Source organism: Epargyreus clarus, unplaced genomic scaffold (assembly GCF_041222505.1).
Source record: "Epargyreus clarus isolate Ecla_fem2 unplaced genomic scaffold, WU_Ecla_fem_2.2 ptg000015l, whole genome shotgun sequence".
Taxonomy (NCBI): domain Eukaryota; kingdom Metazoa; phylum Arthropoda; class Insecta; order Lepidoptera; family Hesperiidae; genus Epargyreus; species Epargyreus clarus.
This window is the reverse complement of record NW_027332223.1, coordinates 10,467,859-10,485,623: the sequence shown is the minus strand read 5'-3', so window position 1 is coordinate 10,485,623 and position 17,765 is coordinate 10,467,859. Positions and strand designations below refer to the sequence as shown.

The 17,765-nt window shown below is 32.3% G+C and overlaps 4 protein-coding genes across 4 annotated transcripts; 1 reads left to right on the top strand and 3 right to left on the bottom strand.

Moving 5' to 3' along the window:
• Positions 1-5,997: 5,997 nt before the first annotated feature.
• LOC140748115 (carbonyl reductase [NADPH] 3) lies at positions 5,998-7,025 on the bottom strand. Its single transcript, XM_073080850.1, has one exon. The coding sequence runs from the start codon at positions 6,915-6,917 to the stop codon at positions 6,084-6,086; it is 834 nt and encodes a 277-aa protein (XP_072936951.1). The 5' UTR covers positions 6,918-7,025; the 3' UTR covers positions 5,998-6,083.
• Positions 7,026-7,568: 543 nt separating this feature from the next.
• TM9SF4 (transmembrane 9 superfamily protein member 4) lies at positions 7,569-11,595 on the bottom strand. Its single transcript, XM_073080664.1, has 9 exons — positions 11,426-11,595; positions 10,957-11,342; positions 10,542-10,697; positions 9,841-10,118; positions 9,403-9,606; positions 8,708-9,125; positions 8,420-8,603; positions 8,077-8,215; positions 7,569-7,861 (listed from the first exon to the last, which is right to left on the bottom strand). Exons 1-9 carry the CDS (start codon positions 11,432-11,434, stop codon positions 7,761-7,763), a joined length of 1,875 nt encoding a protein of 624 aa, XP_072936765.1. The 5' UTR covers positions 11,435-11,595; the 3' UTR covers positions 7,569-7,760.
• A 636-nt stretch (positions 11,596-12,231) lies between these two features.
• On the top strand, positions 12,232-16,384 carry LOC140747984 (neuroguidin). The gene is made up of 2 exons (XM_073080661.1): positions 12,232-12,490; positions 12,687-16,384. The coding sequence occupies exons 1-2, from the start codon at positions 12,482-12,484 to the stop codon at positions 13,572-13,574; spliced, it is 897 nt and encodes a 298-aa protein (XP_072936762.1). The 5' UTR covers positions 12,232-12,481; the 3' UTR covers positions 13,575-16,384.
• On the bottom strand, positions 16,374-17,717 carry LOC140747986 (uncharacterized). The gene is made up of 3 exons (XM_073080663.1): positions 17,296-17,717; positions 16,769-16,898; positions 16,374-16,611 (listed from the first exon to the last, which is right to left on the bottom strand). The coding sequence occupies exons 1-3, from the start codon at positions 17,592-17,594 to the stop codon at positions 16,390-16,392; spliced, it is 651 nt and encodes a 216-aa protein (XP_072936764.1). The 5' UTR covers positions 17,595-17,717; the 3' UTR covers positions 16,374-16,389.
• Between the last annotated feature and the right edge of the window lie 48 nt (positions 17,718-17,765).

The following is a 17,765-nucleotide window of genomic DNA, read 5'->3' as shown; positions in this document are numbered from 1 at the left end:
AAAAGTGGTACCATGTATATAATATTCTAAAACCTTAACCTTAACCTAATTGTAAAAAAGCATTATTCTGTTAATATTAACGATAAAAAATTACGTTTTATGTAATTGACTACCAATTTTTAAAAATGTACCATCCATACCTACTGGTTACCATTTACATGAAATATAAGCGAATTATGACGTCATTTTTATTAATTTTTAAAATAAGCAAACGAAAACAAATGTTGAACTATTGACTGTTCATAAGTTGGTTACCATTACCTACAGTAAACAATTAGATTGCTGGTCGTTTACCATTCGACTCTACATTCAGATAATAAGGAATAAGGGGCATAAATCATATAACATGCAATGTACCGTTTCGAATTGTATGTCATATTTTTGCATTTAGTTAGACTAAGTTTTGTAATTATTAAGTATATCGCCTATCATGTAGAATTAAATTGGAGGCTATCCATATATTATGAGACTGCAAACCGGATTGCTGTCGTGAATGTTTTAATGTGATTTATTTTACGTAAACACCTTTGCTGATATAACATTGTATCAATTTGAAATGTATACCTATTTCGTGGCATAATACTTATGATAAATCCATGTACTTAATTTAAGTTCAATTAGGTATAGTTAAACAAATCGCATGTTTTTAAATTCCATATGCTGTCAAATTGGACGCCCATACGTGCAATGAAGACTAACGGCTAGAACACCAAAGAGTACAGTTTTGATTATCTTAAGTACCGTAGGAGCCGATATGTGACTGAGTATTTAAGTATGTGGACCAATTACCGAGTTTTATGTAAAACTGAGTGTTTAATTATGCACATAAGATACGTTGTATGCCGAAAGATAGCTGAAGTTGCGCGGTGAAACCGAATCTGGCAACCACTCGTGGAAATGAGTTATCTTGTATGTTTTGGCGGTACAAAGTTTCGTCAAGTCACTTCAATAAATAAGTTTAGCTGTAAGTTGTAATTTATTTAGGCCAGTTTAATAGAAATATTCGTAAAAGAAACCGTTGTTTTTTTTCAGCTTGTGTCGCATACCTACTTTTCTAAGCAAATCTCTCTGATATAAGGAGATCATTAATTGTTTTTAATGACATCTAAAAAATCATGAACACATACACAAGAATTCTTAAGAATGTAGGTATTTAGGTAGTAGGTGTATTTACTATTAAATTTTATTCCATAAACAAAATTTTGTGCGTAGGTGCTATATCTACTTAGGTAGGTACTATTGTCTACACTGAAAAAAATATGTTAGATACCGGCAAATCGAAGCAACATATAAACTCTACCCACCTCAAATATATAATATCTACTCTCTTATTTATACAAACAAATATGTACAAACAAACCCTATTAAAATAGTTCATTGATATATGGATATTTTATTAAACTAATAACTTCACTTTCACTAATATTACATGCACCTACTAAGCAATGAAAAACATCACTGGGTACCTAATCACGATCCATAAATCTAAGTTATTCAGGAGGGAGGTTCCCTGCTCTATAATCAACTTGTAAGCCATCGTTCACGACGATATTATTACGTAAGTGAGTGTTAAATGCACGAAACAATCAACAGATAGACTGAAGTTCCGACTAAACGACATCATGAAAACAAACAATTACTGCGCGGGCGGTTGTAACAGACAAGGCTTCCCACGACTCATTCTAAATTAATAGTGTTTGTAACATTTCATTTCATTCCGAGCCATAACGGACTAATGAAATCAAAATAATGGGTGTCGCGTGATATCAACTCGTCAACTGAGTACAGCGCGCCACTAAAAGAATTGTGTTAGTCTCGTGTCAATAATACGATGACGTCTTCATCATAATTTAACTAAGCAGAGGTTAATTAAGCAATTTGGTTTGTTCGAAACTAGGAATCAATAATTGATTTTGTTAATTCTTTTCACTAGCGCAAGAGTTCTCAAAAGGTTCTCTATGGTAAAGTCTACTAAACTGAACTTGGCCAGCGCGGTAGACTATAGATTAAATGCCTTCTCGGCTCTTACTCTTACTAGGCACCCGTACTATGGTCGCAATAACAACAAAAATAAAAAATAAGAATAAAGAGGAGGTCCCCATACAAGAAATCTGTATTTTTCAGGTTTTCTATAGAATCGATCACGATTCTAGACACTTTTCAGTTTCATAATGAATGTAGGTACTTACTTCTATAGCTGCTATGCTAACAAATACAAATAAATATAAAAAAAAGGAATTTTTGTGGCCCGTAACTAACGTCAGCCTTTCTGTGATTTTCTGTGCTTCTGTGCTTGTGCCTTTCTGTGAGAGTTCGAATCGCACAATCGCGAAAGGCACAAGCACAGAAGCACAGAAAATCACGTTACACGTTACAGAAATCAAAAGGCTGACGTTAATTACGGGCCACAAAAAATCCATTATTTTATATTTATTTGTATTTGTTAGCATAGTAGCTATAGAAGTAATATATGCAGCTATAAAGTATAATTATGAAACTGAAAAGTGTCTAGAATCGTAATCGATTCTATAGAAAACCTGCAAAATACAGATTTCTTGTATGGGGACCTCCTCCTTATTTTTATTTTTTTCTCATATTAGACACGCTGTTTACATCGTTATCCAACTAAATATATTGAGCGCCGACTTCACAAATATGTACTAAACCAACATTTATTTCAATTATTTTTTACTTTGTAGTGACATAGAAGTCGGTTGTATTTTTTGTTATTTTTTTTTTATTTAAACGAAATTACCTATGTATTTTGTGCAGCACACCTATAAATAAATGCAACGTATTAAGGCGTCTTAACCCCTTAACACAATTGATAGGTACATGTGGTTGCGTGTACATAAAACATGCTCAAACAGCCATAGCATGGCTTCTGTCAGTGTATTCACTACTTGACAGTCTTGAGTCTTGACACTACGTGGAAACAGTAAGCAGCCCACCACCCCTTTACTTTCCGCCATCATGATTTTGTAATACCATTAAGTAGGCAGGAACCTACCTACTAGTGAATCCATACAAAAAATATGCGAATGCAATGTAAAATCCCTAATGAGATTTGTTACAAAGCAGAAACAGTCTGTTTTATGTGCATAGAGTTAGTTAAGTAGGTAAGTACATTATATGATTAGGTTTATTCGTTTTATTGTATGGTAAATAAGAAATGGGTGGTACGCAGTATATTCGCACGATGTTATGTGTTCATTGCAATGTTTGTACATATTTAAGAATGATCCATTACTGTCCTCATTTAGATATTTAAATCGAACGAATGACTGTAGCTCCGAGGCCAGAATAGGGCTACGGTATCCCCGGGCCTATCGTAAGAGGCGACTAAAAGGGGGCTTCCGGAGTCCTAGGTGGCAAGAGTGGGAGCCCGAACCGCCCGGAAAGCGACCCCGAGTAGTACGGCGGTATGTGTGGCCGCATATAGTCGTACACACCACATGATCTGACGAGCGTTGCTCACCAGGGTGGAGCTTGACGGGGCAACACGCTTAGACGACTCCGGTTGCATTCCTTTGGAGATCTTGCAATCCTCGTCGCAGCGTTGAGGACGGTCACCGAGGGGGTTTAAGTGCGGTAAGAATCCCAGATAACTCCGTGTCGCTACCACTGCACAGGGTACCTTTTGAAGATATCCCCCTAATCAACAAAAAAAAGGTTATGTGAACGTAAGTTTCGAATTACCTTAGTCTTTTTTTTATTGTAGCAATACCAATTATGAAGATGGTAGAACGCTATAAGGTTCAACTGCGGAGGCATCACCGCCACACCTATATCTGCGTTATAAGAACAGTTTTAAACGCTGCGGTGTTCTAGTTTCAAGGATGTGTCAAGAGAGACGTACTTATCACTGGCGTTCCAACTTGGTCGACCTAGGTGGGACTCACAGAAGCATGGACGCTAGTAGCCAATTCATCGTCAAGTTGACTGCATGTTATTTTGATACGCCCACATTATAAAAAAAAAACATCGTTATATTCTATGGATAAAATTAATGTTGTTTAATGCTTTGTTGAATTATTTTATAAAGTTGAAGTAGTAATCTAGCATGCACTCTATTTTATGTTAAGTAGCTACTGGTACCCGTGGACATATGTAATCAAACTAATCAACCCCAGATAGGATTAGATACCACTGAGGTCGACCACAGATGCGCCGCTACCCCCGAGGACTAGGACCCCGCTGGAACGCCTCGGAAAAATATGTCTCCCTTACCACACCTATCAAACCAGAACACAGTACCACTTAACACTACTTTTAATAGGTAGAAATAAGTGTGGCAGCGGTGCCGCCGGAATCGAACCACAAAGGGTTCTATCACCTTCAAAATTATCGCTACGTTTTTATTAGGATTTAAAGACCTGATTGAAGGTAGTTTTGTCTACTTAAATTACGTGATGTAGACACATGTAGGTGCCTGTTGAGTTCTGCCTACCGTAATTTGTCCTAATGTCCAACTGTGTCCTATTAGTGAAATTGCTATGAAACATCTCATCGAGATGTATTTACTTATTTGGTGATATCATTTCATTTCTGAAACAGATTGATTTTACAAATAAATAATCAATATTACAATATTGGCCATCACTAGCCATGAGGACACTGGACCACGTGATTTCGTCATACCTCCGTAAATGGTAAGTACCTACTTCCTTATTCTTCAAGCTTTTTGAACAAAGCGTTGTACGACAATTTTAAAATTGTGTTAAATTTCTTTTTCTAATATAGTAAATTCGATTATTATCAGAAATTAGGTAATATTTATTCCCTATTCGTCAAAGTCAAGGCAGTTGACTAACTTCAACAACCGCTCTACAATATCAGCATGATAGCTAATAGCAGTCTTCACTATCACTATATATTACTGTGGCAGTCTCGCTGTCGCAGTGGCAACTTATGTTTAGGTATTAGCTACTGTAATTTTATTCAAGATACCTACTAAATACAAAAGGCCTTTCAATCAGTTTAACATCCTTGTAAAAGTAACTCAATAACGCTGTAGACATATTTTCAATCGAACGCGATTATAACCATTACACAATGTAATATTATTTTTATACGTAGAAATAATACGTTCCTATTTGTCTTTTACTGTCTATTGATAAGAATGTGGCTATAAATGTAATAATTTCTTGCCCTTCGGAACTTATATCTTAATGCAAACATGAACGAAGCGTACATACGTGGCTACATATATTAAAATGTGTAGGAACAACAGGGGTTATCTAGAAGCTTATCATTATTAACTCGTTTATGTTTTCGTAAGTCATATCAGTTGGAACCTATTTATTAGTTACAATGTTCATTGTTTACTTGATCACAAAGTAACTGCAAGATTGTCAATATCTAATGTTATATTATTACTATGTAACATCTCTTATTTTTAAATTAAGTGTTTTTTTTATCTGTTATGTATCTTTTGTGTATCTGATTTTATAACAGCTAAAATATCTACTTGAACTGCATAGGAAAAATTGGGGGTTCAAAAGGATAAACAACATCACTTGCAAATCTGTTTAAAGTAACAAAAAAGTGCCATTATAATTGGAGGATTAGGTATTTCAAAAAATCATCATTATTTTGTAACAAATAACTTTAACTATTCAATTTAAATACAATAAAAATGTTTGTCCAAATTGCAAAAAAAAAATCAATAACTGAAATAAATTTATAAAAAAATCACAGATTTACTTTTCAAGCGTTACTTAACTAGGTTAACATTACAATTAACTTACTTTTTTGTAAAACTTTTGTTAATTTTCTACAAATGTCTTTTCACTAACTTACACCATCATAAATATGTACACAAACACTTTCAGTATTTGTTTATAAGATGAAGTGATTTTAGCATGAGTATGATTTTGAAAAGTAACATTAATGAGCTATTAATGCCCAATCAACAAATACCTCTTGAATTTTACACAGGAAATTATTATAATACATACTTTAAACTTATATATTAATAAAGTGAAATACAAAAGCTCGAACTAAAAACCATATATTGAAGTGAGTGTGTGACACTACATAATTATCACAGAATTTAAAAAAAAAACATTAATAGTCTCAACTTAGTCATCCCAGTTGACCTGGTGGCAGTCGTGCCACACGAATGTGCCTTTCAGTGCTTGCGGTGCTTCCAGTGCCAGGTACAGAGGCGCTTTAGCACCTCTCTCCGGAGTGAAGTCGCCCATACCTTTAGTCATGTCAGTTTTCACAAAGCCAGGATGAACACAGTTGATGGATATGTCTTTACCCTGCTTGTTGAAGTGTCGCTGCTGAACAAACGTCAATGCAGACATTGCAACTTTAGACACTTTATAATCACCGTAGTGTCCAGCGAATGAGACAAATGCAGTTTTACTATTCTTGGCAGCTTGTAAAAAATCATCAACAAACTCTAGAATTTCTTCGACTGTGAGATCATCCTTCGCCAAGACATCTAGCCACGTCTGCTTCCTTATGTTGGACAGTAAGCCCCAATCGCTACTGATGTTGATGATCCGTGCATTATTTCTAAGTAGAGGGTATAATATTTTCGATATCGTTAACAGGCTACTAAAATTTGTGTCGATGAGTTTCTTGGCATCGTCGTAACATGAAACAGACTTATCGAAATCTAGAATACCGGCATTGTTTACCAGAACATCGATGCCAGAATGGTTACTAGAAATAAATGCTGCAAATTCTTTGACACTGTCTTCGCTCGTAACATCCAATACATGGAATGATGGTTGCAGGCCTAACTGCTTCAGTTTTTGTACAGCTTGTAAACCCCTATCTTCATTTCTAGCTGTAAGGTACACAGCACCATTGAATTTTTGACAAAGTCCTTTAACTATCTCGAATCCTATCCCCCTATTACTACCCGTTACTACGGCTACTTTGGTTTCCATTTTGTACATAAAAATTTAGAAACTCAAACAAAATTTTTAGAAAATACTACGTTGTAAAAATAAATAAATCTATATTTTTTAACATCTACCAATCACACTGACATTTCACCGCCCGGTCATTCTGACAATCTGACATTTGTTTTACATAACTATATTTCTAGACTTAAACTACGCATTGATAAATTGCGTTGTGCGGTGTAAACTAAAATAATTATTATTTTATCACATCCTTATTTTTAATTTCATATGAAACACCCTTTTTTAATTTGACTACAAGTTAAAGTGCATAATGAAAAATTTTAATTCGCGTTATAAGATCGAAACTAGAAAAATTAAACCACTTTTATATGAAACTTCTAAATTGTATACGATAAAATTAATACTGTACGTTTAACATTTATCCGAGCCTTCAAGCACCGCGCCGTAATTTATAAAAATTAAAAATCCAACTACCCAATACAAGCAGCATCAGGGTTATTGAGGATCAGCCAGTATCTAGCATGTAGTAAAGGCTTAGGGCAAAATAAAATACAATTTTTACATGAAGAATTACGTTCTTAATTATCAACGTAACAAAAGTATAAAGATTTTGTGTAAATAAACATCAAACATAATGTTAGAAATTTTGGTTAGAAACATAGGTCTTAAAATAAAACATCGTTATATAGACGTAAACATTTAATTCGACTACAAAATCATACATAACTAATTACAAATCAATCACAATGTATAAATATTTACACACAACACAACCTATCAGCAAAAGATCATTTGTTGTTCTGCACAAAGTGGAACTTAAAATTAATAAACTGAGAATTGTTTATATTAGTTTTTACAGATACAATCAATGTTTTAATCAATTTTAACAGCTGCGTAAATTTTTCTAATGAATGTGTATGCCGCGAAAAATCCAATGGTGCCAGTCAGAAGCCAAAACGTCAACACCATGAGGCCTGTAATAATATAACAGAATAAATGTAAAAACACGTCGATTTGTACTATCATAATCCCTTAATAAGATTAATTTAATATGCATAATCCATCCATAATAGGTATCCAAAACCATAATTTAGATAAATTATTTTTCGACTTTTAACATTACATACGGCATGCCAGCATGTTGCGCAAATATTTTCTATAATATACTACATAATAGATAATAAAATACCTGTGTAGCCAATGTATAGCAATGTTGGAATGAACTCTGTTATCTCCAGCTTAGTAAAGAAGTAGAATATTGAATATATGAATATATAAACCGCAGATCCTCCAGAGACAATGAAACTCTTCCACCACCAATGATAATCCTAAAAGAATACATTACATTGAATGTTATTTTTAACTTTTAATTCCTGATTGTATGGCTAAGAAAGTCACTAAAAAGAAATTACTTCTTTATAACATCTTCCATTACTATAGGAGTTCCAAATAATAATGAAATATGTGCATATCATAGTAATATAAAAAAATTAATCAATGACATTGTAAGTTCAAAAATAAACTGTGCATACCTCTCCACAAAGTTGGAAATATACCATTACAATTGATATCTGTGACACAGAAATGACCAATATGCAAAACACCAAAAACAGAAATCCAAATAGGTAATAGAACTGGTTCTCCCACAGAGCATTGAAGATGAAAAATAGCTCTATGAACACTGCTCCAAATGGAAGTATACCCGCCATCATAATGCTGCAAAAGTAATACTTTATATAATGTACTGTATGCGCTGTGCACACTACAAAAATGCTTCAATTTGGTATACCATAAATTAGTATAAATTTTTTTGTTCTTACCATACAAAGATATTCATGTACCACACTTGTTCAGGTACTTTTCTCGGGATAAAATTAGTCCTTACTGGATGTTGAAATGGTTGTTTGCGGCAACCAAAATAGTATCCCAAATACACCAAAGGCAGAGAAATGCAAAACCAGAGACATAAAAGGGCCATCATGGTCGAAAATGGTACAGCACCACTAGAATGTTTTCCCATTATGAAGAAGTTCAAAAAGAAGCAAGTGCCAAAAACAATTGCTGGATACAGAATTGCAGTGAGGAATGCAGCTTGTTTCCATTGCTTTCCTTTCATAGTGTTATAAAGACGCGCAGAGTAGTAGCCAGCAATGAGCCCCATAAATACATACAGAAATATAGCCGCAGTCATTAATGCTCCTCGGCTTGCTGGCGATAACATACCAAGCATAGCAATAACTGAAACAAAAGCAGAAATAAGAATTATTTTTGTTTATATTTATAGGCATTGAGTATGTCAGACAAAATAGTATTTTCCCATACCATATGTTTTTATTTGTATTAATAAATTATATATATACATGAGAAAGAATGATCTGACCTTAGAGAATTGTAATTATTTTACAAGATGGAAACAAAGAAGATATGAAAACAGAAAACCATACATTTTAATTTAATTCAAAACACAAAACAATTAAACAATTTTATGCTATATAATAGCTGAATAGAAACTTACAAATGGTAATTAGAGCCATCAGGAAAACTTGGATACCACTTCCGATAACAGCCGCAAAGAGCATCCTTTTAGGTGGTGGTCGGAAAACATCCCCATGGACTAGTTTCCAGCCAGTTTCTTCAATCATGTCGTCAATACTCTCATCTGAATTGTATCTGGCAATATCCCGTCTCAATGTACGTACCATGATCATTGTCAATATAGCTTAAACAGAAGCAAAAAAACAAAATATTAAAAAAATGAAAAAATCTCTACTTCCATCAGCTTTATAATCAACATACAATCTTCACTTCAGTCTGTCAGTTTCTGACACAAATAAAAAAGGGAGTTTTTTTTTAAGTAGTTAGTAGTTTGTTAAATTTTTTGTCATTAATACGAAAGTTGTTATAATCTATACATAAAAATTCATTCCATTAACATATTATCATAAATATTTACCTGACAAAAAGAATAAGACAACAATAGAATTCACAATGGAGAACCAATGTATTTGGACATCTTTCATGCCTAAATATATATCCCATCTTGACGCCCACCCTATATCAGACTCTCCCCATACCACAGAATATGTGAAGTATAACTTAGTGCCAGTATCTTCATTTACTGCTTGAGGTTTTGGATCCGACGGTATTTGACACGCATCTTCCACAAATGTCAATTCATCCTTGTCAATTGAAAATGTTTCTACTTCGAACCCAACCACTCTATAGGAATCCCTGAAATTGTACAATCAATTGTTATATAATTGTTCTATGCATTTTTCTTTAAAGTTCACTAACCCATGCAAACTATGATCATAAGGACTTAAGCAGAGGTGAAGCTCATAAAGTGTAGAAGAAATTAGTAAAGTAGAGCTGCTGTCAATGTAGCATTACCACTTTAATTTCGTTGTTTACTTTTCAAGAATGTTCTGTTATGTTTAACAATTTTGTGTGTTGACAGGAATTTTATATATCAATAACAAACCCCAGATAGAAGTAGAATACTAGCTTGAGTCGACTCAGATGGGTACCTCCTGATTAATATGGTAGAACATCTAATATTAGTGTATCTCCCACACAACATCATAATGCATCATACGAAGTACTTAAATAATAATATAACATTATCAATAAGTTAATAGATTCTGTTTGACTTACTGGCTGTGCTTGTGATATTTGAGCACCAACTTCAAGTGATTGTTGATATAAGCTTTGCCCATAGCCATGAAGCCCAGCCGGTAACCTTGCTCAATACTCCGCTCTAACGTTTCACTGTTCACAATCCTTGTAGCCACTGGTAAGTTGTCCACCAATCTTGAAAAAAACATTAGATATTGATATTTAAATAATGGAATAAATGAAGCTCCGTGGCCAAGGTACTGAAATATATTATTAATACATTTTTAGGTAATAATAGATGATGAAAAAAGGTATGGGTTGATTTTTTTAATCTTTTAAAGTATTTATCCAGATCAAAAGACAATACGTATTGTATTATAGATATACGTATAAAGATTTTACAGTACTGATACCATTTGGTAAAACAAAAGAGACACTCTCAAAAATAACTTACAAATGCACAAAGTACTCATGTTCAATCCGATTAGCCACTTTCTCAGACTCTTCAACACTCCAGTTCATAGGATCGTTTTTCTTGTGGCATAAAAGTCTACATTTAATGTTTTCCGCCATATGGACTTCATACGGGGTATTTACGATACGATCTCCTCTTAGAACTTCGCCTAGGTTCTCCGATTTGTATATAAAGGTTCCATTTTTGGGTAAGCACAGAGGTAACGAATAATACTCATATGGTAGTTGGGTGTGTATACTTGTCATTTTTACAGCCTTCACTTCAATTCTTTGTCCTTTCTTAAATTCAACCGGAGCAACACCCGGTACGTAAAATCCATGACTACAGCATATAAAACTAAACAAAATAAAAAAATATAAACGAACCTGAAAACAAAAAGGAAATCAATTATGCTCATGTATGACAAGTTTTATATGTGGCTATAAGAAAATCAACAATAGAAACGCACTTTTAACATGTTTACCCCTGATATTACTTGTGATCTATTCACAGTCAAAATAAAACATCACCAACAATCATAACGACCATTTTATACCACGATTTAGAATTTTGATTTGATTTGACTTGACTCACTTGACGATTCGCGGACCGACACCGACATCGATTTGACGTTATATAAATTTACCTTTTTAAACAGTATAAATAACAAAAGTTTCACTACCGATGCAGCCGACTAGTCTCGAAATACGATCGAACTAATGTATTTCTTTCTTAACTATATTTAGTAGTATATTAAAAATAATTTACCAAAGTTAATGTATAAAATTTACATTACTTTTTTTTAAATAAAACCTTTTATTTATTTTTTGCTAGATTCATTGTAAGAATGGCATAAATCGTTCGCCAAAAATATTTAAACGATAATTTTTTGTCTATGTTTTCTTTTTAAGCAAATCGATTTACACTTCTTAAGTAATCGATTTTAAGTGGAGAAATTATAAATATTATTATTGACTGTAAATATTATACAACATAACTTAGAAATAAATAATCTTAAATTTATCAATTAATAAAATGTCTACGTTGCTAAAATCATTTAATCAATAATTTTCGTACTAGTTTAAATTAGTCACGTTATTCAATAACACTATATTTTTAAACACACTATTTGTGATAATCCTATTACAAAAATAAAATAAACTTTATTTATATAATGTTCTTTAAAAATAATGTACATTTTTTATGTATCTATTGACATGGAAAAACATCGACTAAAACATCGATATTAATGCAGGATCCATAGCCAATACAAAATACGAGAAAATGAGATGATTGAAACTAAAATAAATAAAATAACACCGGAGCGCGTTGCTCTGATGCTCTCTTTTTGCGCAATAGTATTAAGTTTTGTTCTTTTATTCGATTAAACTATACATGCAATTCACTGGGACACAGTACAACACCGAAAATTGTATACAAAAATCCATAAATTTAGTTATACATTGGTTAATAAGGTTAACTTTAATCGTAGCGTTTAATATCAGTGGTTAGGTTCATTTTCAACATGGTTCAGGTAAATATTTCAGTAAAAATATTACATTGCGCTTAATAATTATTATAATTTACTACTATGTTTATGTCAACTTTATAACTAAAGTTGAAAGGTGATGGCCAATTAGAACTTATTTTACAGCCGCCTTTTCATTTTGAAAGACGTAATGTTATTATAGTTTTTGTAAAGTAATTATATCACTGTTTTTTTATTCTAGGCTACGGATGAAATGGAACAACCGGATTTACCTCAGGCTTTAAATTTGCTCAAGGAAATGAATAGTAATGTACAACAGGTCTCCCAGCTCGTCGACAACATGTTAGTTCGCGTGAAGAGTGGCGAGATTACAACAGACAAAGGGTTGAGTTTCCTCGAAATGAAATATCAAATGCTTCTCAGCTATTTAATAAATTTAACATACATTGTTCTGAGGAAGTGTTCTGGTGAAAGAATAGAATCTGATCCCTCTATCGACAGACTTGTTGAAATACGTACTGTACTTGAAAAAATTCGTCCCATAGACTCTAAGCTCAAGTATCAAATAGACAAACTTGTTAAAACAGCCGTCGTTGGAGCCACTACACAGGATGACCCACAGTCGTACCATGCCAATCCTGACAATTTAGTTAGTAAGATTCATGAAAGTGACGAGGAGTCCAGTGAAACGTCTGATGGTGAAAGTGAAAAGAAAGAAAAGACAAGTAAATCAAATATATATGTGCCACCAAAACTAGCCGCTGTTCACTTTGATGAAAATGTGTCTCGAAGTGATGCTGAAAAGAAAAATAAGGACAAATCAAAGAGACAGTTTCTCAATTCCAGTGTGATGAGAGAGCTTCGGGAGGAGTATTCCGAGGCACCCATGGAAGTCACTACAGGGAACCATGTGAAACAGTCAATATCAAAGTTAGAGCAAGAAAAGACTGAGTATGAAGAAAATTACCTCACAAGATTACCTGTTACAAAAGCAGAGAAGAACCGTAGGAGAAAATTGACAACAGTGGGTATGCTGGCCGATGAAGTTACCGGAAGTCGAACCGCAGTACGTAAACATAAGCTTAAATCAAAGAAAGGCAAAGGTTTTAAAAGAAGGCGTTTTCAGTAATTTTTATATAGATACTAAAATAGTTACTACTTGCATTCTTTATGACATGATGTTTTGCTATTTTTAGGTACATTTATTTGGAATTACTTATCCAGGTTGCTCACATGTTTGATGTAATAAGAAATTCATAATGTACACTATTTAGATTTCAATAAATCTTTAAATTTCTATATTTTGTATGGGATATAATAAAAATTGCCCCTGAAGTAGTGGCAATACTTTGTTACATATAGAAGAATAGTTTGGTGTGAAAATTCAAATTATAAACTCATAGCTTCTTATTGCCAGTGACACAGCAAATTCCAATATAAAATGATTTTTAAAATTACAGACAACCTCAGAAATAAAGTTTACTTCCTTAAATTACAGAATAATGTTTTAAACAAGTACTAAAAGTAATTTAACATTGTATGTTCAAAGATCATATTTATATTATATATTTTTTTATTCCAACTGAAATATTTTGCTTATACATACCCAAAAACATAAGTAGAATCATCTCTTTTTTTTACCATAAGCAATATTTACTTTTTTAATCTATGTCTATTTGCCTCAATTCTGAAGCATGCAGGTAGCTATTCATTTTTCTAAAAAAATATAAATGTTTAGAGAATGTTTACATTTAAAGTAAACTTGCTTTTGCCTATACTAATTGAAAAAACTATTCTGTTATTACACTTAACAATGTGTGTACTGATATGAAAGAGTGAAACATACTTTATTGGTCTACATATAAAATATTTATTTTCTCATTCACTTCAAATTTCCCAAATTTAAATGTAATAAAAGTAAAAAGGTTTATTCTAAAACAACATTTCCTTTAAAAAGTTTTTAATAATAAGAATGACAATGATTTAAAATGAATATTGGTTGTTAGCACTATGTAATTTATTGTTTTCAGTAAAATCTCTGGTGTACATAATAAATTAATGAATTTATGTATTATGTAAGAAGTCTCCTTAGGAAAAAGAATTATAGTATACAGGGTAATCTCCACTACTACTTAATTGCTATCCACTTTAATAATACACTTGAGTTACCAAAATAATATAGTTGTAGCTCCAAATGTTATTATTTCAAATATTTATATGGTTAATGAAGTATTTAATTTCATTAACAAACATGTCTACAATCAATAAATGTTTATATAATTATGTAAAAACTAAAAACAATACAAATTTTATCCTGTATAAAATAGACGTATCATGACCGAATTCTTGTTTTCCATTATCAGCGCTTAACTTTGGTTTTAAATTTATATAAATCAGGCTCCTCAACACATGTCTGTTAATAAAAACAGACTGTGTTAGGCTGATATAAATCAGTCAAATAGACTATGTCTGTAAATCAAAATCATGACTGAATATTACAAAGTATGCAATTTGCCATCGAAATTCATCAATATGACAAATAATGATATATGAGGTAAGCTATAACTGTGTCAAGTTAGCACAAACAATACTATTGTTATTGTACTCCATTGCTAGAGCTGTAACTTTTATGTGATAAATCTCGTGTTCATGACGCATTTAGTTTCAATATCCTACTTGCAGCTACTTGTTATTAATATTTTGCAAACAGTTAATACGTCCTAAGAGGTGCTACAATGTTTTTGATTAAAATTCAACATTTTAGAATTTCAATTTAGTTTACTTTATCATTAATTTCATCTAAAGTAATGAACACGATTTTTGTCTCTTGTAAATTTGTTTCCTACCTAAATGTGCATTTAAGAAAAAAGTCATATTGTTGTAACTTTCCTTTTTTTAAAGATCTATTATAATTGAAGCTAGCTGTAGTCATAATAAATTTATATATATGTATAATCAACTTCTAAATCCAATGCAATGGTAATATTGCAGGAGAATATAATGAGCTACAGAATAAAATGCCTTAATGCGTGTAGATAAATATCGATATGGATCGATAAAAGAATATTTAAAATTTTATACGGAATGTCTTAATTTTTCTTATGTATAACATCATTCGCCTTTATTGATGGAGGAAAGGAATGAAATGAGATGATGCTGTTTGTCAGGTATCACAACCATTTTCAATGGTCATATATTTCCGTTGATATATAGGCAACTCATGAAGTGGTAGAAGCCATTATTATTTATTGTAGGTAATATGGGAAGTCACTCAACACAATATCGTGAATTTTATTGTATTTTTATGTTCATTATATAAGCCCATCAAAAGTTAATATTTTTAAGGACATATCAATGCTTTTGTTTAGACGTTAAATAAATAAAACCTGTATTTTTTTATTAATTGGCCACATTGTCTCTCATCTAACTTCTGCACATTCGAACGTGCCAGAAATGTTAGGCCTAAGTAGTTTTTTTTTGTTAGGCTTTTATTAATAATAATTAATTAATTACGATTTGCGTTCGTTTTGTCTGTTTTGTTAAGTAACAGATAGTAAAAAATGAAAGCGAAAATTATATTTCAACAACGATTTATCTAATACATTTTAATAATTATGTTAGTAAACTTTGTAAATGATTATTACTCTTCCTTATATAATTTTGTATAAGAATGTAATTGATTAATTGGTTTGTAATATTATTTTTTTCTTTTTATTGAGGATTATTTTGTTTTGTTGAGCAAGAGTGTGAAATATTATAAACAAACTACACTGGAAGTAATTATTGTTTAAGTTAATATTGTAATGGTTAATTTTCATTTATTTCTTCTTATTTAAAATACGTTTTTTAAGTTTTGTTAGGATTTTTTTCCAAAGTTTGTTAGTTCTTTTGTTTGGAACATTTTGATAATTATAAAGTAATAAAGATATTCCAATGAAACGCTTTTATTTCTCATTTAAAGGTTTGTCCAGTGTGGGAAAATCTTGCATGCATGTGGCGGGGTTGAACGATTGGTATCGGAAAAGTCTCAAGTCACGGATATGGTTGATGGGCGTGTGTGTGTCCAAGCACTGGTAGTCTCCTCGAGGAGGTGCTGTGCCATGGTTATGAGTCAAATCTGAACGAATAACTCTGTTCAATAACCAGGTAGGTGATGCCATCGTAAGCTGAAATAAAATAAAAACAATACAAGTACCTACGCAATTTATCCAGTTTTAAATCAATATCTATATTATTTTGTTTGAGAAGTAAATAATTTGCTTGTGGACGATATCAGATAATTTTACATTTTTTAAATGTATAGAGTGCAATAGTCATACTTACTGGTCGAGTAACAGATGGGTAAGGATTTCTGTAATCGTCTTGTTGCGTAGAGATATAGTCCATGATCTCAAAATCATGTGGAAGTTGGGCTAAATCGGCATTTTTCATCAGTTTATTCCTTCCTGGAGTACTGTAAAAATATTTAAGTACCAATAGGATCAGGATCCAGGAATATCAGTCTAGTAGATCTAGTGTGGCCTAGAATTCTTTCGTTTTCTTAGATGTTCCAGGGACATACTGAACAATTCTAGAGCGATCGGCATTAACATCTTGTGAAGTTAGATACTCTCTTACTGCGGCCACCAACATTCAATCAAGGATGGTGATTATGACAACCCATCCTTATAGGGAATGCATACATTTAGCGGAGGTAAAAATAAGAAGGTAAATTCTGGAGGGTTAAACAATAGATACAACGGAATATTTTATTCGATGTTTTTATCAGAATACCTATATTAAAAATTATGTTACTTATAATTTAACAATAAAATTTTAAAACATACATATCTAAGAGATTTTTAACTTACTCGGTGCACGGATACGAAGTAAAATTTACCAGGGGCTTAAAAGCATATATGGGGTCAGTTTTGTAAGCAATTTGTTCCAACATATAACGAGTTTCTGTTTTGGCAGGCATCTGATCCTGAGTACCCCACCTCGTGTAGGTGCTTACATGATTACTCAAACCATCTCGGTACACGTAGTTGTCTTTCTTCTCGGCATGAATGCGGTAATCCCAATTTTCTACTTTAACTTGCGCTCCGTAAGTATTTTTAGAAAATAGAATTTGTTGAGGCTTTTTAGCCATAGGATTTTTAGTTCTCATTTTCGTTATTATTTAGTAAAATATGGAAAAAAAAATTGGTTTAAGTTCAAAATCAACACAAACGTTCACGATAAAAATGTGTTTACAAATAAGCCATTTGCAAAGTTGACAAAACGTGACAATGTAATTTATAAAATATTTTTAATCATAATAAATCAGCAGGTAGTAAAA